The sequence below is a fragment of the Oryx dammah genome, unplaced genomic scaffold, assembly GCF_014754425.2.
Source record: "Oryx dammah isolate SB20612 unplaced genomic scaffold, SCBI_Odam_1.1 HiC_scaffold_11, whole genome shotgun sequence".
Lineage (NCBI taxonomy): Eukaryota > Metazoa > Chordata > Mammalia > Artiodactyla > Bovidae > Oryx > Oryx dammah.
In genome coordinates this window covers 3328769-3354393 of record NW_024070195.1, presented here as the reverse complement: position 1 = coordinate 3354393, position 25625 = coordinate 3328769, and the positions used below count along the sequence as shown (strand labels likewise).

The window sequence follows — 25625 nt, the reverse complement described above, 5'->3', positions numbered from 1 at the left end:
CAGGAAAAGTGTAGTCTAACAGAACAAAAGCACTGAAAAGGTATCTTGCTCCAGAGGTCAGCTTGGGAAAGTCATTACCAAATGTAAACATCTTCTATTTCATACAAACTCTACTCAGAAATAGCTCTGAGACTTATTTCTGGCTGAAAGTATCAAAGGGTTTATTTGTCAAGAAAGAAATAGCTTAATTGACAAGGATGGATAGAATGAGTTCATACTCATCAAGATTTCTGCAGTGTTAAGGTACTAACAAACATCCTTTAATGGCAGAATGTGGTAATCATGGAATTAATTATTGCTAAAGTAGTTTTCAGATGAAAAAAGAGAAAAAAAAATCAAATTAAACTTGACACAACCTGACCAAACACGTGTCAATTTACAGTTTAAAGGTTATTTTACAAAATATCTATATTTACATAATAAATTCCCCATAGCATTTTAAGATGAAAGTTCTTTTCATTTATCCTGGCAAGCTATAAATGAATAAATTACACTGTTTAAAGACTTATTTAATATGCTTTTTTAAAATTAAATTTGCTGCTGCTGTATAGTCACTAAGTCGTATCTCTTTACGACCCCATGAACTATAGCCCTCCAGGCTCCTCTGTCCATGGGATTTTCCAGGCAAGAATGCTAGAATGGGTTGCTATTTCCTCCTCCAGAGGATCTTCCCAACTCAGGGACTGAATCCAAGTCTTCCGCATTGTCAGGTAGAGTCTTTACCACTGAATCACCAGGAAAAACCTTATTAAATTTATTTATTCAATAAATTCTTCTTTCTTTTGAGTCCCAAAGAGAAAAAGGAAAGATCTGACATTTAATAGATCAATAGAAGTAAGCACACTGATAATTGATGGTGACAAAAAGCAGAGTAATGGTTCCCTGGTAGGGGTGGGAGGTCTGAGACAGGATTGGGAGGGAAGAATTACAAAGAGGAACAAGGAAACTTCTGGGGTGACATATATGTTTATTGGGCTTCCCAGGTGCTGCTCGTGGTAAAGAACCCACCTGCCGATGCAGGAGACATAAGAGGCAGTGGTTCCATCCCTGGGTCGGGAAGATGCCCTGGAGGAGGGCATGGCAGCCCACTCCAGTATTCTTGCCTGGAAAATCCCTTGGACAAAGGAGCCTGGCAGGCTACAGTCCATTGGATCACAAAGAGTCAGACACAACTGAAGCAACTTAGCACACACGCGTGCATATGTTTATTATTTTGGTTGTGAAATTATATGCTTTAAATGTGTGCAATTTATTGGACAGCAGTAAATATGTAAATGTGTGTGTATGTGTGTGTCACTGCACGCGTGTGTTGACAGTTGCATGAAACCAGGCGAAAGGCAACCAAGAGGCAAAGAACTGAAAGGAAGTTACAAGACAGTGCTGACAGACCAGACCATGAAATCTCCAGAAGATTTGATCAAAGCTATAATACGGCCCAGAATGGGGTCCAAGCTGGTTGGATGGAGCAGTGCTGGGCAGAGTTTAATATATACACAGATCCCCGAGGGCCTCGTTAATATGCAGATTCTGACTGGATCTGAGCTGGGGCCTGAAACTGCATTCCTCACAAGGTTCCAGGTGGTGCTGACGCTGCTGGTCTTTCCACCATTCTGTGAACATCAGGGGGCTGGAACATTTGTTCTCAACTGTGGCTGCGTATCAGACTCACTGGAGAGCTTAAAATTAACTCATTAGTTAATTAATTCACTTTTTAAAAACCTGATGCCTGGATCTCACTGATACAGATTGATCTAGAGTTCAACTCAGGAATCTACAGTTTTTAAATCTACCCGAATGATTCTAATGTGCAACCTTGAATATTCATTGGAAGGACTGACACTGAAGCTGAAACTCCAATACTTCGGCATCGATGCAAAGAGCTGACTCATTGGAAAAGACCCTGATGCTGGGAAAGATTGAGGGCAGGAGGTGAAGGGGTCAACAGAGGATGAGGTGATTGGATGGCATCACCGACTCAATGGACATGAGTTTGAGCAAACTCCAGGAGATGGTGAGAACAGGGAAGCCTGGCATGCAGTGGTCCATGGGGTCAGAGAGAGTCAGACACGACTGAGCAACTGAGTAACAACTATTCCAGAAGGATGGTTAAAAGCCTTACCAGGAAATGGGAAGGAAAGTTCCCCGATAAAGGAGCAGGATGGCAAGGACGACCTGGGCCAGAGAAATGTGATGAGCCGTATGCCCGCTCGGAACTGAAACTGACCATTGCCAAGGCTGCACACTGACCTGAGTAGAACTTAGACCTGTGTGGGCCCGTGTGTTAAAGATGCTTTTGCTGCTTTCATGCCTGGCCTGGGAATAAGTACCAGACTGATTCCTCAGTAGGCAGATGGGGAGCAAGGTTTTCCTGAGATTAGAGCCACAGGCAAGAAGAGTCCTTGTGGGCTTCCTGGTGGCTCAGTGGTAAAGAATCCACCTGCCAATGCAGGAGACATGGGTTCGATCCTTGATCTGGGAGGAATCCACTAAGGCTAGGAGCCACAGCTATTGGGCCTGTGCCCTCGAGCCCGGGAGGCATGACAAGAGAAGCCTTCCGATCACATGTAGAGAGGAGCGCCCACTCTCTACAACTAGAGAGAAGCCCTCACAGCAACGGAGACCCAGCACAGCCAAAACTCAACAAACTAACTGTTTTTAAAAAAAGATAAGGAAAGTCCTTGCAATGGAGGAAGATGGTCAGAGAGGCCAATTGGACACACTCTTACCAACACGGGCACCAAGACTGTTCCTTGAAAGGAGACAACACCCAGCCTCCCTCCTCTCCCGGACGGGCCACAAACCAGGCATGACCCATGACGCTCCAGCCTGCTAATATGCCCCAGACGTGTTATAAAATCATGTCTAATTCTTTTAACGTTAATACTTTGGAAATTAGTTTTTTGATCTGTGTTACAGGTTTTTATCTGCATTATAGAATTCTGATTCTGAAACCACTGATGCACCAGAATCCTAAAATGTGTCATGAGACTTATCAATTTAATTGTGCTACTTGGAACTTGAGAGCCAAAACTTGTCAGCATTTTGATGACAAATGTCATCGTTTACAGACTGATCTTGGCCGCTTTTGTTCACCATTGTTAAAATTACATATTGTGAAATGAGCTACTTTTAGTGAAACAAAAGACTTTTTCCCATTTGGTTGAGTAATTGCAATTTATGATCAGAATAAACTTTCAAGTGTATAAAAACTTTCTGGCTTGGTTAATAGTCATTATGTTTAAATTCCAATGCAGAGGATGCTGTGTACCTGGAAAATGAAAAAGAAAGAGAAGAGTACGTCCTGAATGACATCGGGGTTATTTTTTATGGCGACTTCAATGATGTCAAGAGCAGGAGCTGGAGCTATGGTCAGGTGAGCCACTTAACGTTTATCATTGTCAAGGGCATCTTTACTCATATTTTCAGTCCCATGCATCACTGCAGGGCGGTATGTGTCAATACTGGACAAGCACAGTTTCCTGCTTTTCAGGATCTGAGGCTCTAAGACAGCCTGGGTGCAGACTTAGAAGGGCGCCTGCATAATGTATCGGCTGAAATTGCGTATTTCCGGTTATTACAGTGTTACAGAGATCGGAGCCTGTATGGTTGGCATGGCATTCCAGTGAGAAATGCTCTGGCACCTCAGAACAGTGAAATTCCAGGAGCTCAGTTCCGGTGTCCAGCCTGCTTTCCTGCTGTTGTGCTGTGCTCAGTCACGTCCTTCTCTTTGTGACCCCATGGACTGTAGCCCACCAGGCTCCTCCAGGCAAGGACACTGAGCTGCCATTTGCTGCTCCAGGGGATTCTCCTGACCCAGGGATCAAACCCGTGTTCCCTGTGTCTCCTGCTTTGGCAGACTGGTTCTATGCCACCAACGCCACCTGAGCAGGCTCTCCATCCTGGTTGGTTCTAACCAACTTTGAGAATCACACGCCCACTGTTCAGCTTTGCCCACCTGCATTTCTGACATCCCGCTGGGCTAAGGATCAATGTGTTCTTCCCCTGTTTGGGGATCCTTGCCTGGCTCCCCAGTTCCAAGCCCTCCACTTCCTGAGTGACATACAACCCATGACCATCGCTTATTGTCTGATGTCCTTGCCTTGGGTCCCTAATTCCTAACGTTTAGATGTGATTCTATTTACACCCCCAGTGTAACAACAGAGAGCAAGGGCTAACAAGAAAAAAAAAAAAACTGATATAGGTGGGTAGCAAGGAGGCCTGGGAAAGGGTGCCAAGCATGATGGGGGCCCTTAGCCAGCACGGATAGATGCCCTGGAGCACACTTGCCACTTATCTCTGCTCTCATTCAGAGTCCATTAATTTGGGTATTTCAGCCCAAAGCCAGTAGTTTGCAATGAGGCAGTGTAATTAGTTCTCTGATGATGTCTTTACCATTCCTGTTGACCGCTGTCACGCCCCACAGACACAGCTGAAAGATGCTGCCTCATAGGAACCAGAGTAATGAGTTCTTCACATACCTGGAGAGCTAGTGCAATAACCCATTCCTGCAGCCATCACGTCAGTTTAGGATACACCCAGAATTGGTATTCTAATTGGATTTTAATCCAGAATTACATGGTAATCAGCCATCAAGACAGCAGTGTCTGTCCTGACCACTTGGGTGGATAACATACAAGGTTTCTGTATTCAGGGAAATTTCCTGTACAATGAGGTGCAGTATGGGTATCATCCTCCAATTTTACCATTTTTAAAAACTATTTTTGTCTTTGCTCCTTTTTTGGAAAATTCTGGTGTTCTGTGTAGTTAGGAGTTCTTTCTAAGGAAATTGAACCGACTACCAGACTTGATAGTATAATCTTTCTCTAAACCTTCCTGACCTCTCTTTGAGCCTGGAGTCCCCCTCGTCCCAGGAAAGAGGGAACTGTAGGTAGAGGCTCGCTGCATGAGGTCTCCGGCTCTTCCCGGTGCACGCGCCGCAGACCTGAAATGCCTCCCCGAGCTGGACCTGAGAGCCATTTATTTCTGAGACGCACAAGCACTCATGTTACTTTTGAGGTCTTGAGACTCTGGCCTGATTTCGGTAAATGGTTCATCCCACTGCCTGATATCCTGGGAGCCAATACGGAGGAGAGATCCTCTGAATTAACCCTACAATTAACCCTACAATTTCTAAAGAACATCAAGCCAGTTCTTGATTCTTTTTCCTTTTTTTTTTTGGCCCCATGGCCTGGCATGTGAGATCTTAGTTCCTCACAGGGGTTGAACTTTCGCCCTTTATCCTGGAAGCAAGGAATCTTACCCACTGGACTGCCAGGGAAGTCCCCATTCATGATCCTTGAGCACAGCAGCTCCCTAGTAGTTCTATTTATATTTCTAGCTAGCTTTTAAGTTCTTATCCATTTTACTGAAAGATAAAAGAAGCTGTCTGCTTCCTTCCACCTTAAATATTTCACGCTAAAGATCATGAGTGATTTCCATACAGGAAATACACATTTCTAAACATTAGGCTGTGGTCTTATTTTATTTTTTTGGCAGAGAATGAAGGTCTTATTTGCAGATTGGACATTAAGTAGTTTCTCATTTTTTCCCCCCAAATAGTTTGAGGATGGCATCCTTGACACTTGCCTGTATGTGATGGACAGAGCAAATATGGACCTTTCCGGCAGAGGCAATCCCATCAAAGTCAGCCGTGTGGGGTCTGCCATGGTAAGAGCAACTACTGGTGACTGAAATCAATTAGATATGTCATTTGCCTCCATATGGGTGTCAGTTCAGTAAGAGCTGTTGAAATGGTGACTTACACTCGATAAACTTGGAAGAGTCTGTAATTCCCCGAGCTTGTCATGTGCCATGAAACTAAATTCTTGTCTCAGTACTGTATGTGGCTTTGGCTTCAGACAAATGCTAATAGGTTACATGATAGTACAAATCGCTTATTCTTAAGCATCTTTGCCTGGGGAGTGAGGGACCATGACGAAATGTCAGTAACTGTAATCAATTGATCAATCAGTCGATTGATCGAATACCAACGAGCAGCAAAAAAAAAAACAACACTGTAAAGCATAATTTATCTCATTCACACCCACAGTAAGAGTGAAGAAATAAATGACTAACGCTATTCTATTCCAGCGATACCTCACCATAGGACTGTATATTGCCGGTTTATGAAATGGGTGTTGATTCTTCAGAGTAAACACATGAGATAAGGCGGGGAAGGGCTGGCATTACTCAAGCCATTTTGCAAGTTAGAAAGCAGTGTGCTGACAGTTTGTCAGTGACGAAGCCTCAGTCCTCAGCTGGATCCCAGGTCGGCTGACTCCAGACCTAGGCATTTTCTACCTTCCCTGCTGGTCTCGGCAGGAGATCCTGAAGCGTCTTTGAGAACGCACAGACCCTGCCCTGGAATCGCTTCCTGAGGGAGGAGACACTACTCTCATGGGCGAGAAGGCTGGGAGTTCGGGGGGCGGCAGTGGATTAAACGTGTTGTCTAGGTCCTGGGCAGCCCTGGACTTTACTGATGTGTGGGACACACAGACGCTGCCCGTGTTGTGTGAAAGCAAGTCACATCTGGCAAATACAAGCAGTGTGTGCACGCGGGCTCAGTGGCTTCAGTCCTTCCGACTCTGGAACACTACAGACTGTAACCCGTCAGGCTCCTCTGTCCATGGGATTCTCCAGGCAGGAATACTGGAGTGGGTTGCCATGCCCTCCTCCAGGGGATCTTCCCGACCCAGGATCGAACTTGCATCTCCTGTGTTTCCTGCACCCACTGAGCTACCTGGGAAACCCAAATATAAGCAGAACACTCCTGAAAAAAAAAAAAAACAACACTAAGCTAGGTGCTTTTGATACTTCATTCAATCAAAGACTAAGCAAAAAATACTCCTTTTGCTACCAATTTTCTTAAGTTCTTCTTTAAAGGCTTTTTCTTATGTGGACCATTTTTTAAAAGTCTTTATTGAATTTGTTACTATATTGCTTCTGGTTTATGTTTTCGTTTTGTGGCCATGAGATCTCAGCTCCCCGAGGACTAAACACACACACCCTGCCCTGGAAGGCAAAATCTTAACCACTGAACCACCAGGGCAGTCCCCTAATTTCCTCAAGTTTTATTTTTAAAAATATCTCTCTGAAAGACTGCTATCTTTGAGTCTGATTTGAGTGAAATAAAATCAAATATCAATTTTATAAAAATATTAGATTGAAAATAATAGGAAATGCAATTTCTGGTTAGCACTTAAGAACAAAGATTGTTAAACTAACAACTAGGCTATGTGTAAATTTAAGCAAAGTGGAACTTAAAGAGGAAGGGAAGGTAAAAATGAACATCTAAAGGCAGTTATTTTTGTTGTTGTTAGTTTATGTCTGTGACATAAAATATGCAAATGAAAAGACAATGAATTCTAAAGAATTCAGGAATTTCCTTTTAATAACTATTTATTAACAACATACATGAGACCTTCGGTCACTGTTTTTCCTGATTCACAGATAACAGCCCCTTTTTCTTCTTTGAAGTCACCATGACAGGTTTGCAGTGAGAAAGGAAGCAGTTACTGGCAGTGATTGGATATGAATGAATTCCTTCAGCACTCTGAAATGATGCTCACCAGCCCAAGCTTACTCACACACATTGTGTGTATTTTTACGAGTGTAGAGATCACAAGCAAAGCAAGCGGGAGGTAAACAGGGAGCAACGAACCCAATACTTCCTATGGTGCCACCTGGCCAAGTGAAAGTTGAGGCTTGAATGAAGCACATCTATCCTAATGCAAATTGCCTTGCAATTTTACTAGTCATAAAAGGCCTATAAAGTTCTGATTTTGAAGATCTATAACCCATTTACAAGATATAGAACTGGGCAGGATCTATTTGGGGATTTGGTTTGGTTTTCTTTCTGGAGGGGGAGGCCTTGGGTGTTAGGGGAGAACACCGCCCCCCCCTACTCTAGGCAGTATCTTTTTTTTCACCACCACCATTGTTTACATCCACAAAATGGATGTTTGATAGTTTTCAAAATCGTTTTACATCTACTATCTCCTTTAATCCTTAGAAGAGCTCCAAAATCCATTCAGTTATAGTGATTTTAGAAATGAAAGTATTGAGCCTCTAAAAATCAACAAAAAACGTGAAACTTTCCCAAGAAATCAATTTTTTTTCTGGTCACTCTGGGAGCTCCTCTCTTGTTCACAAGTCCTGGAAATCTATCATGAAATCGCTGAGGGAAGTTAGGCAAAGACCGAAAGAAAAATAAATAAATAAAACAAAACCCCCTCAAATTTCTCAGTAAAGATTTGCCTTAAAATATGAGAAGACATATTTAGGAAGCCCAGAAAGAAAGTGTTGTGAAGTTGCTTGAGTTTAGCCAGAACCCTGGGTCCGAGCAGATGGGCCCGTTTCTGAGCAGATGTTTTCTAGGGAGTTGGTCCCGTCCACTGGAAGAACAGAGGGAGCTGTGTGTGGTCACTTTCAAACTTCTCAACCCTCTCCCCAGCCTGGTCAGAGGCAGGAAATTCTTTTTATAGGAAACACATTTTGGAACCAGATGCATCATGATACGCAAACTCGCTGGGAGGGATAACACACTGGCCGCAGTTCATGCCAAGATGAGTGACGGCAGGCAGAAATTTCCTGGCATCAGCTATTGCCAGGAAGGAGTGGATGAGCGGCCCAGTGCTGGCTGGGCCCCTGAGGAGGACAGAGGCAAGAGCAGATGACTGGGGCCCCAGAGACAGATTTGCTCCCTGAGGTCACGGCCAAGGCTGGCACTGAAGACGAGCCAGGAATCTGTGGAAAGAAGATGGGTGCTCGGTGCGATCTAAGCACAGATAATAAATAACTTTGGTCTTTCTAACGATGATGATGATAATGACAGTGTCAGTCTGGCTTTACAGTGCCCAGATAAAAATCTTTATTGCCTAGTATTTATTACCTTTAAAAAGAACCTTTATGGTTCTTTTTAAAAATATTTATTTGTCCGTGCCAAGTCTTAGATGAGGCATGCAGGATTTTGGACCTTTGTCATGACACTTTGGGTCTTTAGCTGTGACGTACAGGATCTAGTCCCCTGACCAGGGATCGAACCCAGGCCCCTTGCATTGGGAGCTGGGAGTCTTAGCCACTGGACCACCAAGGAAATCCCCTTTGGTGGTTCCTTGTCATGGGGGCTGCCCTACACACCAGAGGACGTTTAGGAGCATCCTGGCTTCTACCCCAGAGATGTCAGGAGCACCTTCCTCACCAGTTGTGACAACCAAGAAGGTCTTTTGATATTTCCAAATGCCCCCTGAGGTCTGAGTCAACAGCCCCAAGCCCCTCCGAGGCTCAGTCTCCCTGCCTGTGCAACGGTCCCGGCCCTTTCTTCTGGCCTGCGTGGATGATCTACCTTCTGACCTTGTTCAAAACCGTGCATTTCCTTTCTCTGCTGAAGAGAAGGTGGAGACAGCATCCCCGGGGCGGGGGCGGGGGGGGGGGGGGCGCTGGCCCAGGTCACATCAGGCCTCTCGGTTCTGACCCTTCCTCCCATTTCCTGTGTGACCCGGGGCCCAGTCCTCAACCTCACCTCATCTTTAAAATGGAATTCTGTCTCTGTCCTCAGATCACATTTGTTATTCCCAGTGGCAGCAAGAGCATCCTTTTCTTCTTCAAAACAGTGTTCTTTTTCCTTCTATTTTTTCCCCTTTATACATTCCGTATCTTATTTGGTTCTTATTTTGAGTTGCTATTACTCCACTTTGATGTGAAAATCGGAAAAGTTTATGACAGTCTGGACAGCCTTGGGCTACTGGGTTTACCCAGGAGAAAGAAAGTTTAAAACTCCTGTGATCTCATTGTCTGGGGATTGGTCCTGAGATCTGTAACCTTACATAAGTGAACTTTTATTTAGGCTTTTCTAACTACTGAGTGGGGCATTTTACCAAAGCTACACTGCAGTTTGATTCAAGGTAGAAAATTGTTTTTAAGAGATTAGGGAAAAATAGAAGAAACTTGCCCCAAATTACACTTCCTCCTTTAAATTACCTTTCTTGATGGCTGTTTGCTTTCCACCTCGTATCTGATGTGACCATCCCCACCAAGACAATAGCCAGGAAATGTGCCAGGAAATTTTTAGAAGAACGTTTTGTGCCATCCGAAAACTTATTTTGCTCACACCCACTAATAAAGCATTCCATCCTTGGCCCTGAATTACTGAGAAGTAACCTGACATGGCCAACCTAAAGACAGCTCAAATGGCAAAGAGTCTGCCTGCAACGCAAGAGACCTGGGTTCGATCCCTGGGTCAGGAAGAAGACCCTGGAGAAGGAAATGTCAACCCACTCCAGTATTCTTGCCTAGAGAATCCCATGGACAGAGGAGCCTGGCAGGATACAGTCCATAACTTTGCAAAGAGTCGGAAATGACTGAAGCTACTTAGCACCCACGCACGACCTGACATGGAATCTGAGCTTGGGTCAGATTATCAAAACAGGTATGCCGCACCTCGTGACAAGAACTGCAGGACCCTGGGGGGAAGGAAAATAGCCTGCTCCTTAACTGCTGGGCGGGCCCTGGGGCCTGCCTGTTTCTGCCCCATGAGTGACTGGATCTGATAGCAGCTATGGGCAGAGAAGTTCTCCAGGGAGGCGCACTGCCCCTGCTGTGGCCACCACGCCTGCAGACGCTGCTCACTTATGCCCTGTGGAAGTCCTAGCAGGTTTGCTCCTTTGAGTTGAGACTTATTAATAGGAGATCTGTGTCAAAATGCACACAGAGCCAGTACATAAGATCTGGAAGACTCTGCGGGGGTCTTGTAGGTAAAGGGGTGAAGGCCCTTGGAAATGATGTCATTCAAGGTCACATGGCCAGTAAGTGGCTGAAACAGAGTTAGATATTGTCCTTGCTATCAAGTCATATTAGACCTTAGGGGGTGAGTACCAACACACTCACACCGATAACACAGTTCCTACATCCAGTTATGTAGCTATCTCCTAGAAAAGAAGGGCCCAAGGGAATGGGTTCTAGAACAGGTGAAGTTTGAAGTAGGGGATAAGTGAAGATAGTCATAAATCAGAGACTCCCAAATAGCCAGAGGCATTGAGCCCCTGGGAAAGTGTTCCCGAAGAAGACTAGGTACCAAATGTGGTTTGATGGTGGCACAGGTGGTTGTGATGCCATGATGGTGGTGATGCTGATAACAGGGATGATGGTGGTGCTGTGGTTTGGTGATGGGAGGAGTAATTGCTGTAAAGACATTGATGGTAGGAAAGCACTCAATATTAACTCATTCATTCAACAAATATTTATTGAGAATTTCCAGTCTCGGTTCATTTCTGTTCAGTTCAGTCACTCAGTCTTGTCCAACTCTTTGTGACCCCACGGACTGCAGCACGCCAGGCTTCCCTGTCCATCACCAACTCCCAGAGTTTAAACTCATGTCCATTGAGTCAGTGATGCCATCCAACCATCTCATCCTCTGTTGTTCCCTTCTCCTCCCACCTTCAATCTTTCTCAGCATCATGGTTTTTTCAAATGAGTTGGTTTTTTGCATCAGGTGGCCAAAGTATTGGAGTTTCAGTTTCAGCATCAGTCCTTCCAATGAATACTCAGGACTGATTTCCTTTAGGATGGACTGATTGTATCTCCTTGTGGTCCAAAGGAGTCTCAAGAGTCTTCTCCAACACCACAGTTCAAAAGCATCAGTTCTTCAGTGCTCAACTTTCTTTATAGTCCAACTCTCACATCCATACATGACTACTGGAAAAAACATATCCTTGACTAGATGAACCTTTGTTGGCAAAGTAATGTCTCTGGTTTTTAATATGCTGTCTAGGTTGGTCATAGCTTTTCTTCCAACGAGCAAGTGTCTTTTAATTTCATGGCTGCAGTCGCCATCTGCAGTGATTTTGGAGCCCAAGAAAATAAAGTCTCTCACTTTTTCCATTGTTTCCCCATCTATTTGCCATGAAGTGATGGGACCAGATGCCATGACCTTAGTTTTCTGAATGTTGAGTTTTAAGCCAACTTTTTCACTTTCCTCTTTGACTTTCATCAAGAGGCTCTTTTGTTCTCTGCTGTCTGCCATAAGAGTTGTGTCATCTGCATATCTGAGGTTATGATATTTCTCCTGGCAATCTTGATTGCTTGTGCTTCATCCAGTCCACCATTTCGCATGATATACCCTGGATATAAGTTAAATAAGCAACATGACAATATATAGCCTTGACATACTCTTTTCCAGACTTGGAACCAGTCTGTTGTTCCATGTCCAGTTCTAACTGTTGCTTCTTGACCTGCATACAGATTCCATGTATTCAGATTCCATGCATGCTAAGTTGTTTTGTCGTGTCCAAATCTTTTCGACTCTGTGGACTGTAGCCCACCAGGCGCCTCTGTCCATGGGATTTTCCAGGCAAGAATACTGGAGTGAGTTGCCATTTCCTCCTCCAGGGGATCTTCCCAAACCCAAGGATCAAATCAGTGTCTCTTATGTCATCTCCTGCATTAGCAGGCGGGTTCTTTACCTCTAGCATCGCCTTAAGTCTAGTTACAATTGTAAACAAAATAGTTTCTGCCTCCACAGAGCTAACAGTCTAATAGAAAAGACAGACTTGTAAGCAGAACTTGCCAACAGAGTATAGCAAAGTCTCTGATGAAATAAGCATAGGGTTGTAGGAGAAAGCAAACCCCTGAAGCTTTGCTCACAGTTTTCCCAGGACAAAGCAGTATCCTGACAAGTGTTGGGACACAGAGTGAAAAGGCAGAATGATTAACCAAGACCCATAGCAACGATAAACCACATGATTATTCATAGAAATCCTTTTTTCATGGTGGGAATTATACCCAAATAGCCATCACTCAAAGCACTGCAGGAAAACATAGTCAGAGGGAAACTTTCTCCTCTGGGGAGTTACTTGATTCATTTGCAATTTTTTTCTTTAAAGGTGACATTAAGAGGAAAATCTGGAAGGAGAGAGAAGAAAAAGTATCAGTATACTAGTTAGGTATTTTTAAATTCCAGTCTTTGCACTGTTGCCAGCCTGGACTTGCCTGCTTCCCTTGAGGTGTACACATTTATTTTTGACCCTGGACTTTTGCTAATATCGAACCACAATGCCATCATTAATCCCCATTAATACCTTATTCTAGCTGTGCCTTTTGGGAACTAACTCAAGATTGGACTTTTTTTTTAGCCAATTGATGTTCAGCACACTCTTTAACGTTATAAAAAAATATATATCTTGAACCCCAGCTACTAAATCAAACTGATCGCAAGTAGAGTAGGTCCTAGAGTTTCCTAGAGCCCAACACAAGATAAATGACTGTAGACCTTGGAGATGAAATGGACTTCAGGGCTTCTGATCCCTGCGCTTACGTGGTCTCACAGATAAGCTGAAAATAAAGCTACTTTTCACTCTGTCCATCTTTCTTCCTCTTCATCTTGTCCCAGTACTTCGACAGTTTTTTTTTTTTCCCTTCCAAGCGTGAAAAAGATAGTCACGACATTACTACTTCCATATTTTGCTCAGCAGCTCCACAGAAAGCTACTGCAAAACCCTGCTTAATTCTTCCCCAGTTGTTTGCTCGGCCATCTCATGGAAAGCTTCACATTCAGCAAACCTCTTCATGCGGCAAACTATTTCAAGTATTCAGACTACATTTACAAATTCACTTGGATTGGGAATTCCATGCAGTTACCTCAAATGAACTTTCGAATCACAAGTAAATACACGAAGTCTAGTCCCTGGTCATATATATATAGACCAGCCACAGCGCAGCTCCCTAAAAGTTTTATTTAAAAAAAAATTAAAATGTTAAAGCACTATATAACTTCTCCTTTGGTTTATAAGCAGCTAAAATCCCTTTCTTGGGGTGAACTGTCCTGGAGAAATCTGAGGACTTGAGTGCCCCAGGGCCATTGTCCCCAGCCATCTCCCCACTGAGGAGCTTCTTCACATTTCCCCAAACGAATCTTACATTTGGAAAATTTTCATCTATCAAAAAAAAAAAAAAAACACAGGATTATTAAAAACAACTTGTTTCCCCATTCTTGTGTCAGAGATTTATCCAACTGCCAATCAAAACTTCTAATGGGAGTGGTACCACTCCCATCAGACCCGGTACCACCTTTGTGAAAGTCAGGATCCAGCTCCCTTTGGTGTGTAGAAGAATGGCAATGTCTCACACACCTGCACAGTCCTGCAGATGCCTAAGTTAAAACTCCCAGGCTGGTGACCATTGCCAGATGTAGGATCCTCAATGGATTTCTGCTCCGATCCAGAGTTTCTGGAGCTCTGACCCTATCTGTTTTCTTAAAGTGTTGTTTTCTCTCTCTGCCATTCATGCCCGGGGATGCCAAGAACGGCATTCCTCACTCAGGGAGAGCAGGAAGAGCTAGGGGCTTGAGCTAAAGGTGCACTCAGAGACCTTTCCAATGGTGACACAGCTCAACCAGGGAGCTCCCGAGGGGGGCAGCTTTGGAGAATCTACCAGCTAAGATTCATGAAAAACCTGATTGTAGCCCAACAGGGTGAAATACTAACTCTAGTCAGATTTTATTTAACTCTTAAAGTTGGATTCAAGTTACCCACAAGCGCAGGAGGCCTGCCTGTGGTCTAGGAATAGCCAAGGGAATCCAGTGATGAACGGCAAGACCATGTCCAGTACATTTCAAACTACGCATAATGCCACCTTATTCAACGGTTTCCCGGATTGCTCGGCGGGTAAAAAATATGTCTGTCATGTAGGAAACAAAGGTTCGGCCCCTGGGTGAGGAAGATCCTCTGGAGGAGGGCCTGGCTGCCTACGTCAGTAGTCTTGTCTGGGAAATCCCATGGACAGAGGAGCCTGGCGGGCTACAGTCCATGGAGTCGGAAAGAGTGGGACACAGCTGAGCATGCGTGCGTTCACCAGGGGTTTACGTTTCTGTTTATCGAAGAACTTGAAACAATTGACAAACATATTGGAAGCCAGTAGAAAGTTTGAATTTACCTAACAGAAATTGTTTTCATAGCCAGTTTTGAGAAGTTGTATCCATCTCATAAGTAACCGATGTGCAGACGCAGAGCAGGAGTCGCAGGAAATCAAATGACATGTCCAAGGTCACTGGCCAAACGGAAGGACCCCAGGCTCCCGGGCGCGCCCTCCACAGACGCCGCTGCACGCCCCTGGCTTTGTCCTCCGCCGGTCCTCTGCCTGCGCCATGTGAGCTCCTGGGATACAGATGTCATCCTTTTACGAGCCCTGTCATTTTCAGTCCCTCGCTCTTAGGCTGGGGTGGAAGAGGCTGATGAGACAAGGAACTGTTCAGACATCATTTTTTTCCCCCTCCTATGATAAAAGCCAGCAATGTAATGAAGTTTCCATTTGTGGGCAAACAGCTTGGTCTCTCTGTTATTAAGGTTGCATTTCTTATGCCCGGGCTCCCCATATTTGGGGAGGAAAACAGACATTTATTATAAGCCAGCTCTCAAATGTGATGATCACAGTCAATCTAAATGTCTGCTTTCCCTGAATTGCTTCCTGGAATGAGGTCTCAATGCCGCATCTATTTTGTAATCACATTGGCTGTTTCTGAAACACGGGGACGCTTCTCAGCGGCCCTTCCGAGCTCTGCAGCCGGGGTTGCTCTGGTCTCCTGGGACAGACACCCCCAGGAGGGGCGAACAGAAGTGCAGCAAAGCCAGCATCCCCCTTTGGAGAGGCCCTCTCAGGGCACGCACTCTGCATCCCTTCCTGCCCTCCCCCCTTCCCCTCTCCTGTCTCTTGACGTCCTTTCCCATCTGCTTCCTGCTCTACTCTTTCCCTTTCCCGCCCATCCATCCACGCACCTATTCATTCATCCATCCACGCTTTCATTCGGACACTTGGGGAGGCCTGTTCTACATGCCAGCCCTGCACCACGCAGCAGTGGTGTAGCAATGAAAAAGCAGCAGACAGTGCTGGGAAAGCTGAGAATCTCAGTATCTCTGTCTCTGTCTCTCTCTCTCTCTCTCGGTCCACCTTTTGTTATTTCTTTCATGATTGTCAATTAGTAAAATACGTTTGGACCAAATAGGGATCCTCAGTTACTAAGGAAGACAGGATCAATAATCTCTAGTTGTAATGATTTTCATGAAAAATGAGTCTCATTACCCACTCCTGGCAGTGCGTGCGTGCGTGCCCGGTCACGTTAGCTGTGTCTCACTCTTTGTGACCCCATGGGCTGTAGCCCGCCAGGCTCCTCTGTCCATGGAGTTCTCCAGGCAAGAATGCTGGAGTGGGTTGCCATCTCCTCCTCCAGGGAATCTCCCCGACCCAGGGATCGAGCCCGCATCTCCTGCACTGCAGGCGGATTCTTTACCCACTGAGCCACCTGGGAAGCCCCACTCCTGTCAGGACTTGTGCCGAATATACAAAGCACAGCACGTGTGAATCGTGGTTGTGTGCTTCACAGCAGAAGTTGGGGTTAGTTCCTGTGGTTTGTTGATGCTGTTGTTGCTGAACTAAAATTTACATGCAATGAAACATATGGATATTAAATGTAAAATTCAATGAGTTTTGATTCGGATAATCACCACCGCAACCCAAATTTAGACATTACCACCAGCCCAGAAATTCCCCTTGTGCTCTCTTACAGTCAACCCACAGCCCCAGAAACAACTACGATCCTGATTTCTTAGAATAGATTAGATTTGCCTGTCTTTCAACTTCACATAACGGGTTTATACCCCAGGCACTATTTGGGCTGGCGTTCTTTACTCAGTCTATTCTTACACACGCTTCAGCTTGTTCCTTGGTATTGCTGAGCAGTGTTTCACCATGCTGTATACCCCAATCTGTCATCCATTCACCTGTGGACGGACACTTGGGATGCTTCCAATTTGGGACTGTTGTGAATTAAGCTATGAAGAAGACTCTTGTACAAGTCCCTTTCTGTACATATATTTTTGTATTTCTGAGACAAGCAGTTAAAGCAGGCATGTCTAAATCATAGGGCATGTATATGTTTAGCTTTATAAGAATCTGTCCATTTTCCAAAGTGATTGGAACCCTGGAGTGTCATGGAGGCAATTTGACACACACTGTACAACTTCCTCCTACAATTAAGATTGACCTTCACCAGACTGTACGTGGGAGCTTGTTCACAAAAGCTGGATGGGTTCTTCTTCAAGGAAGAGCTCTTCTCCCTCCCAAATTTAACTCTCTGCCTTTGAAACTAGCTCAAGTTGTCCAAAATTTATATCCAATGGTCTTTGAAAAACTATTACAGGCAAAGTTAGGTATAAAATTACATTCTGCAAGAATTACAGAAATCCTACCCTTTATGAGAACATAATATAATTTAACAGAATATAATAGGTTTATAACAGAGAAAAGTCACCTTATCAAAGCCATATAAAATGTGCTCACAGGATAAGAAAAATACCTTTACATATTTAAAAAGAAGCAGAAAAAATAGTAATTATGCAAAATGCAATGATCTAAGCCTGAATTCAGAGAGGCAGCCCACCCTGCTGGGCACAAAAGGAATTCTTTCCTCTCAGGTAAATATTTGAGAAAATTCTAAACATGTTTAAAGAAGAAAATAGCAATTATATGTATTCTCATTGCAAGAACTGAGCACAGCATATTGGCATATCTGCTTCCAGTTTTTTTAAATGAAAAGTTATTATGATTTTTGGTTAAAAAGATAAGAATGCTCTCTAAAAAAGAATTCAGACAATCAAGAAAAAATTAAAGATAAAAGTTCAAAAAAAATCATACTTGCAAAACTCTTATGCAAGTGTTCTATTTGCTGTAGTTAATAACTGTAGATGAAATCTTGACTCTCCAGTCCAAGACTGGTTTGATTTCACCTCTGAATGACTGTTTGAGCCAGTGTACTTCATTCTACTCTTTTGTGCCCTGAGACAGATTGCACCAGAAAAGGGCACTATTGGTCTCTGCTCTTTCTTTGAGGATCCTGTTAAATGTCTCATTCCAGAATCCACTCCACCTACCTGGAGGCAGATCTCCTTCCCACGAGGGGATGACTCGGGATTTCCATCATTTCCCCACTATAGTCCCAGACTCTTACCTTTTTAGGGCTGTAGACCCTTTTCCACCCCTTTCTACACAGCTGTTATTTCCATGAATCCCACCAGAACAAGGGGGAAAAAAAAATCTGCATTCTAATTCAGCTTGCTTCTTTCCAGATTTTGAAATGCAAATATACAGTCTCAGCATTTTGCTGACTTGACAGTTAGGCTTCTGAAGTCCTGGTGCTGAAGCTGAGCCATGCTGCCCCTCTGTCCACCTCTAAACCTTTGTCTTTTCTTGGACCAGCTTTTGAAATGTCCCTAAATTATGTTCTGCCACTGAGGCCACTGATAGTGACTTTTGAAGGGTCTGGTTTTTAAATTTTTTCTGATATCATAGGTATTATGAGAGGACAATTTAGTAAACCCTTGCTGAAGCTGAATAATATCCAAAGTTCTGGGCTCATCTTGTCTCCTTGACCACCGGTGATGCAGGACCAAGACATTTCATCCTGTCATTCGTCCGACTCTGAGCTTGTGGTAGGGTGTCAACCGTCAGCTGTGGCAGGAAAAGGGACCGACATGCCCTTGACCTGCCCCCCAAACTGATCTGTTGTCTCAGGAGGAGAACATGACTTTACCCCTTTACATATGTCACTTAAGACTTATCTCTTTCAGTATCTAGGCTCCCTAGAAATCAATTTCCTAATTAGAAAACAGTGGCTAATCTGGCCAAATGCTAATAAATGAGAAGTGTGATTTGTCTAGCATGAGGGAACAGCTCAGCATTAACAATTAAAAGGACTATAGAGGAGAGAGCTCCTTTTCTTTTTTTTTTCTTACTCTTCCCTTTGGCTGATTGGGCTCAGCTGTAGGCTATAAATAATACTTTTAATTAATAGCTATTTGAAAGTCAGTCATCAGAACCTTAGTTTAGGAACTTTTACCTCTGAGATTCATTGCCCTATTCTATTTCTTAATGATAAGGATAAATAACTGGTAATGTGAGTTAAAGCTGGATCCACTTATAAATATCAAGCTACATCATAGCACTCTTCAGGCTTCACTATAATAGATGCAGATTTAGATAATCAATTCAACTGCAAGGAGAGTTATTGATCATGAATAGAACCAAAGTTGTCAGCTAAACGCTGCTGCATGGCAGTCATTTCATGGACTTACAGGATAAAGTCAAAGTTAATGTCAAAGGCATGAGTTTGCAATTAGTTGGGTCTAAAGACTAAACTTTTCTGTATATTAAACAAATTAACTGGGTATTTGTGGTGGTTTAGTCTCTCAGTCGTGTCCAACTTTTTGTGGCCCCATTGACTGTAGCCCACCAGGCTCCTCTGTCCATGGGATTTCCCAGGCAAGAATACTGCAGTGGACTGCTGTTTCCTTCTCCAGGGGATCTTCCTGACCCAGGGATCAAACCCTGGTCTCCTGCACTGAAGGCAGATTCTTAACTGACTGAACCACCGAGGAGCCTGGTGGCCGGGTATTTACCTTCACTTTAACCCAGCTGTACAGAGCCAAAAGGGAAAACCAGTAGAAGCTGCAAGTGCTTGCACTGCTTAAGCATTTTCTTCTAGTGCTTTCTACTTCCTCCAATATTGCCTACTTACATAATTCTTATTGCAGGTCCCTGACCTTGTCATAGTTCTTCATGGTCACCAAGCAATTATCCAAACTCTTTCTTCCATATAGATGACCTTCGCTGAACCTCAGCCTCTCGAGACCTGGCTTTTCACGTCATTTTCTCTCCCCGGCTCACCACAGCCACCACCTCCCTCCAATCTAAGAAAGCTGATGACGCCCTCTGTTGGGAGTCCACTCTCCCTGGACGTCTTTCTGTATGAATAGCGGAACCTTTCCTTCTGCTTAATGGGTTCCTCTTCCATCTCCTTCCATAGTGAAGATCTTAGTCTTATTCAGAGGCACAATGCCTACATGCTTGTTGGATATACAACGGATTATCCCACAACATACAACGGATTATCCCACAACATACAACGGATTATTCCACAACACACAACGGATTATTCCACAACACACAACGGATTATCCCACAACACACAACGGATTATCCCACAAGACACAACGGATTATTCCACAACACACAACGGATTATCCCACAACACACAACGGATTATCCCACAACACACAACGGATTATCCCACAACATACAACGGATTATTCCACAACTATTGGACACCTGCTCTTTGCCAATATTTGTTAGAAGTCAGAAAGGCATAGATTTTTATCTCTATTTTCAATATGCTCACGACCCACTGAGGAATAGACGCTTATAAATCTAAATTCAGTAAGGCTAAGAGAGGGGTCTGGGGAAGTGCTGAGGCTGAGTTGGTAATTGGCAAGGCCAGGAACACATAAAAACTCATCATATTTTAGCATCTCTTCTATGATTTTCATAATCTGAATGCACCTGCTTTAATCATATGTTCCACTTTGTTTACTAATGTCTCATCAGTGTAATCTGAACCTATGCTTCTCAAACTCATGTGCACACAGATCACCTGGGGATTTTGTTAAACTGCAGTTTCTGATTCAACAGGCTTAGGGAGGGGCCTGAGAGTCTGCATTTCCCATAAACTCCCAGCACACTGTTGCTGCTGGTCCATAGACCACACATTGAGGAGCAAGGCTATAAACCATTGTCATATCAACATACAAGCATTGTTAAAGGGGCATCAGTTTTTGGAAAAACTCTTAGTGCTCCCCACCTAGACATTCTTCTGACTGTAATTAAACATGATGCAAGTTACAGCAAGAGAAGTTAAGATTCAGCAGTGACCCCCAAGAAACTGACCGGAGGCCTTGAAACTGTTCATTCCTGGCCTCACTTTTATCATCTAAACATAAAACAGCTGTTTTACTGCACTTGCGGTCTGCTGCTACCAAATGACTGTCGTCTGAGAGTGTAGCAGGTTTTTCCCAAATATTCAAGATTGCCGTTCTTTGCTTACATCTCCCTTATATTTAAACTATAATACCCCAGGTCCTTAATGTAACTGGAAATATCTGTTAACAAAATTTTATAATCGCCTTAAACAATTATTTCCCTGGTGGCTCAGCTGGTAAAGCGTCTGTCTACAATGTGGGAGACCCGGGTTCAATCCCTGGGTTGGGAAGATCCCCTGGAGAAGGAAACGGCACCCCACTCCAGTGCTCTCGCCTGGAGAATCCCAGGGACAGAGGGGCCTGGTAGGCTACGTCCATGGGGTCGCAAAGAGTTGGACACGACTGAGCGACTTCACTTTCACTCTAAACAATTATAAAGAAAAGACTTCTGTTCATGCAATTTTTAAAAAACAAATTCTGCAAGGTACCCATGGGAATCTAATTTCTTGTTAATTCTTAATGGCTACTATGACAGCATCTACATATTTTTCCAATTTATTAGAGTCAGCTACTCATCATCAAAGTCAAACCTCATTAGACCATCAGACTTTGGGCCCCCATGCTAACATCTAACATCATTTGTCGATTTTTAGCTTTCCTTCTATCAAGACAAGATCCCTCCTTGACCCATCTTCTTTTGTAAGTCTTCTTCCTCTCTTCCTCACACGTTCTCCAGCACTGTTCCACCCAGACCAAGGGCCCAAGTGCTTGAGAAGCCATGATAACTCTTCCTGCCTGCTACTCAGCACCACCTCACCAGAATCCTACGCTGTTTAAGAGGCAGCCTTGGCCGTCTGGTTCGCCCTCACACACTCAGTCATCACACTGCTTTCCCTGATAAGTAGCAGTGAACTGAAGTAGGACTCTTCATCCTGCAGGAACACAGAAGGCGCTGGGAGCCTTAGCTTGCCCAGAGTCAGAGTCTGGAGAGGGCTCTCCTAAGGGATTTGGCTCCTCCTCACCCGTCATGGTCTCGTTTAGATCAATGCCAAGGACGATGAAGGCGTCATCGCTGGCTCCTGGGACAACATCTACGCTTACGGTGTTCCCCCATCAGCCTGGACCGGAAGTGTGGACATCCTGCTGGAATACAAGAGCTCCCAGAAGCCAGTCCGCTATGGCCAATGCTGGGTTTTTGCTGGTGTCTTTAATACGTGTAAGTAACCAGTTGAGTAAATATTTTTTTAATGTAAAGGAAATGTCACCTCAAGACATTTAGTCTCTAACCTGGTGAGGGGACCTAGCAATCTCTGTTGGATCTATAGAATTTGTGGACGGCTACTCTGGGACGTAGTCAATGTCTAGTTAAATCGTACTGGGCCAGTATGCTCATAATTTCTCTTTGATTGCAGAACCTTCACAGAAAGAATGAGGGACAATTTCCTACATAATCCATCGTTCAACTCTCAGCAAAATGGAGAGTTTGGGGGCCAGGAAAGGGTGGGAGGGAAGGATATACAATTTTTAATTAGTAATCTCCACATTTTAAAAATGGTTAAATTAGCAAAATTTAAAATAATAAATTATAGGATGTAGACTTCTTAATTGTTATTCAGAAGGTTTATAAATATGCTTATTTGCTCACTGTATATCCGTGAGAATTTTGTAAATATGCCCACTTAGTTTTTACCTTACCTGTGGAGGGTGGGTGGCAGATGGGCTTATCTCAGTTCTTATATGAGTCTCAATGCCCCTGAGCAATTATACACCAGAAATTAATGAACGATCTTTACTCCCTGGCATCCCCTCTTGCCTCTAATCTACCCAACATCCAAACCATAGAGGAAAACACACGGGAACAGAACCGTTCTCTTCTACCTCGTGCATTATTTTCCAATGTGGCATTTGTCTGTCCCGGCCCAGACAATGTTATTGTTAATTCAGTGAATAGTTTTTAAAAAATACATTTATTTCAGTATGTCTTCATCATTGTTAATGATAATCATTCTCATGCCATTTCTATAGCCCTGTAAGAAAGACGTGAAACTCAAGGCAAAGTGTCCTTTCTGCTTACTCACTAATAAAGACTGTTTTATCCAGTTAGCATGTTTTTTAATCAGAAAAATCAAGGAGGGTCTGAAGGCTGGAAGCCAGGATGAAATAATGTTTTTATAAATGATCAGGAAGACTGTCTGTTTCAGCTCAAAGTTGTGACCATCTGAGAGTCAGTCAGAGGTCCAAGTGGGAAGAAATCATAAGTGTTCTGTTGTGTGTTTTTTTTCTCAATGACATCAAACTGAGTAGGATTATTTTCTTAGCCATTCTCATATACTTAAGAGCTATAGGAACATGTATTTCCTGGGAGCAATGAAGGGCAGTGGAGCCAAGGTATCAGTGTCCTAGGAAGCCTGGTCTGTGGAGTTCCACATGGAAGCCTGAACTTCAGGAAAGCTAACAGTTGGAGGAAGGCCCCCTCCTCCGTGGCTCCCAAGGCAAGATTGTGTGCCAGGCGCTTGGCGGAGACAGCCTCTCTGATGAAATGTTCCCAGGAAAACAAAAAGCACTCCCCACATCCCCTTGATGCCTGCAGTTTCGCTATCCCAATGTGATTCTTTAGTTTCAGAAACAGATAAAATAGTCAACAACTTCCATCCACGTATTGTTGCTGTTGTTTAGACGCTAAGTCCTGTTCGACTCTTTTGTGACCCCATGGACTGGAACTCGCTAGGTTCCTCTGTCCATGAGATTCTCCAGGGAAGAATACTGGAGAGGGTAGCCATTCCATGGGCTCTTCCTGACTCAGGGATCGAACGCGAGCCTCCTGCATTGCAGACAGACTCTACCGCGGAGCCACCTGGGAAGCCCTCCACCCGTGTATGCTTTCTGTATAAAAGGATCATCAGGTCTGGTCCTGAAAACAGACTCTGGTGATAAGGCAGAGGCCCAGTGTAGGGGATGCCACCATGAGGATAAACCTGAAAAGGGAATTTGGAGGGGAGGAGGTCCTGGCGCCCCGTGTCAAGCTGCATCTGGCTTAAAATTATGAGTTCAGCAGACTCTGGGACAAATCTCACTCTGTGATCACATGAATTGGTGCTAAGGTAGGAATAGAGCTAGAGTGCCAATCATTTTGTTGGTAAAACTGTAGTGTGTGTCAGGGTTGTAAATCAAGAGAGGAAGATGGAAGTGGGAGGCAGGTGGTGGTTGCCATCAGTGTCATTTGGGATGTGAAGATTAAGTTATTTAATGAGGACCCTTGAGTCTCTACCAGACTCGTGTTTGGACTGCCAAGGTTGTTCTATTGAAGGGGGTGGATAGTCTTTGGTTAAAAATGCTAAACAATTCTGAGGCGGCGGCGGGGGGGAAGGCAAGTCATTAATCTTAAAATTGTCAGCTGAATTATTTTCAATGAGCACTGATGTCTGGCGTCCTGGGAGCCAGGAAGGGCATTTGGATTAAGTTTGATCAATAGGTACATATGGCAAGAGGTGCATCCAGGTAATTTATTATCTAACAATTAGAATGGATCTGTGGTGCCACCCTCCACCAAGTGTCACAAGAGCAAGTTCCACCCAGGAAATCAAACCACACTGAGGGTCTGCTTGGTAAATTCCTGATTTCCTATTAGCTGGGGTTTTTTAATTTTAATTTTCAGAAACACAGGCCATTAGCTAGATTAAAATAATCCTACTTTGATGATCATGTGATTAGCAACTAAACAACTGGAACCCTGTTACTGGGATCCCATTCCCACTGGTATCATTTGGCGCCTCCCGGTCCAGCAGAAAGGCTTCTTGTGCTTCCTTGATCCTTGATGACAGACTCCTTTTTGGCTTTGGACACCTGAGAACAACCTGTCCATGCTGGTCAAGAAGAAAGGCCCTGCTGAGAAGGGATTGCTCACTCTATGTTTATTAGCTCTTGGGGATCTGTTTAACTGTGGTCCATCCTTCTTTCCTGCAGTTTTGCGATGCCTGGGGATACCAGCGAGAGTCGTCACCAACTATTTCTCAGCCCATGACAATGATGCCAACTTGCAACTGGACATTTTCTTGGAAGAAGACGGGAACGTGAACTCCAAACTCACCAAGGATTCGGTGTGGTGAGTTTGATTTGCAAGGGCACTGGCTGATATCAAATTGAAGTGCATAACACATTTACCACCAGACAGAGTCAGTCTGATGTTTCTTTCTGTTCTATTTTAAGGACTATTCAATACCATAGGCACAAATGTCTGACTGTCAGCGATTGTTTTTAGCTAATGAATGAGAAATGTTACTGAACAGCAGTTTGGGCTTCTAGTAATAAAGATCGATCACCCCATTACAGCAGCAACTCCTGGAAGAGGCCACAGCTTTAGTGGCCAGGGCCTATACCAGTCCCTCTCTAGCTTTTGTTATTGTTGCTGTTCAGCCACTGAGTCGTGTCCAACTCTTTGCAACCCCAGCACATCAGCCTGCCCTGTCCGTCACTATCTCCTGGAGTTTGCTCAAACTTGTGTCCATCAAGTCAGTGACGCTACCTAACCCTGTCATCCTCTGTCGTCCTCTTCTCCAGTTGCCTTTGATCCTTCCCAGCATCAGAGTCTTTTCCAACGAGTCAGCTCTTATCAGGTGGCCAAAGTATTGGAGCTTCAGCTTCAGCATCAGTCCTTCCAGTGAATATTCAGGGTTGATCTCCTTTAGGATGCACTGGTTGGATCTCTTTGCAGTCCAAGGGGCTCCCAAGAGTCTTCTCCAGCCCCACAGTTCTAGCTTAGCGCATGACTATTATGGTGAATGGCAGAGATACAGAAGCCGTGTTTTCTCTACGGTAAGAGCAACACAGCCA

The 25625-nt window shown here is 44.1% G+C and overlaps 1 protein-coding gene across 1 annotated transcript in view; it reads left to right on the top strand.

Annotated features, from left to right (window-relative positions):
- F13A1 (coagulation factor XIII A chain) overlaps positions 1-25625 on the top strand; it is a 140713-nt gene that overhangs the window by 58485 nt on the left and 56603 nt on the right. Inside the window, exons 5-8 of the mRNA XM_040249392.1 lie at positions 3255-3373; positions 5560-5667; positions 21837-22011; positions 24759-24897. Of these exons, the coding sequence (XP_040105326.1) occupies positions 3255-3373; positions 5560-5667; positions 21837-22011; positions 24759-24897 (541 nt within the window). The remainder of the gene's footprint in view (positions 1-3254; positions 3374-5559; positions 5668-21836; positions 22012-24758; positions 24898-25625) is intronic.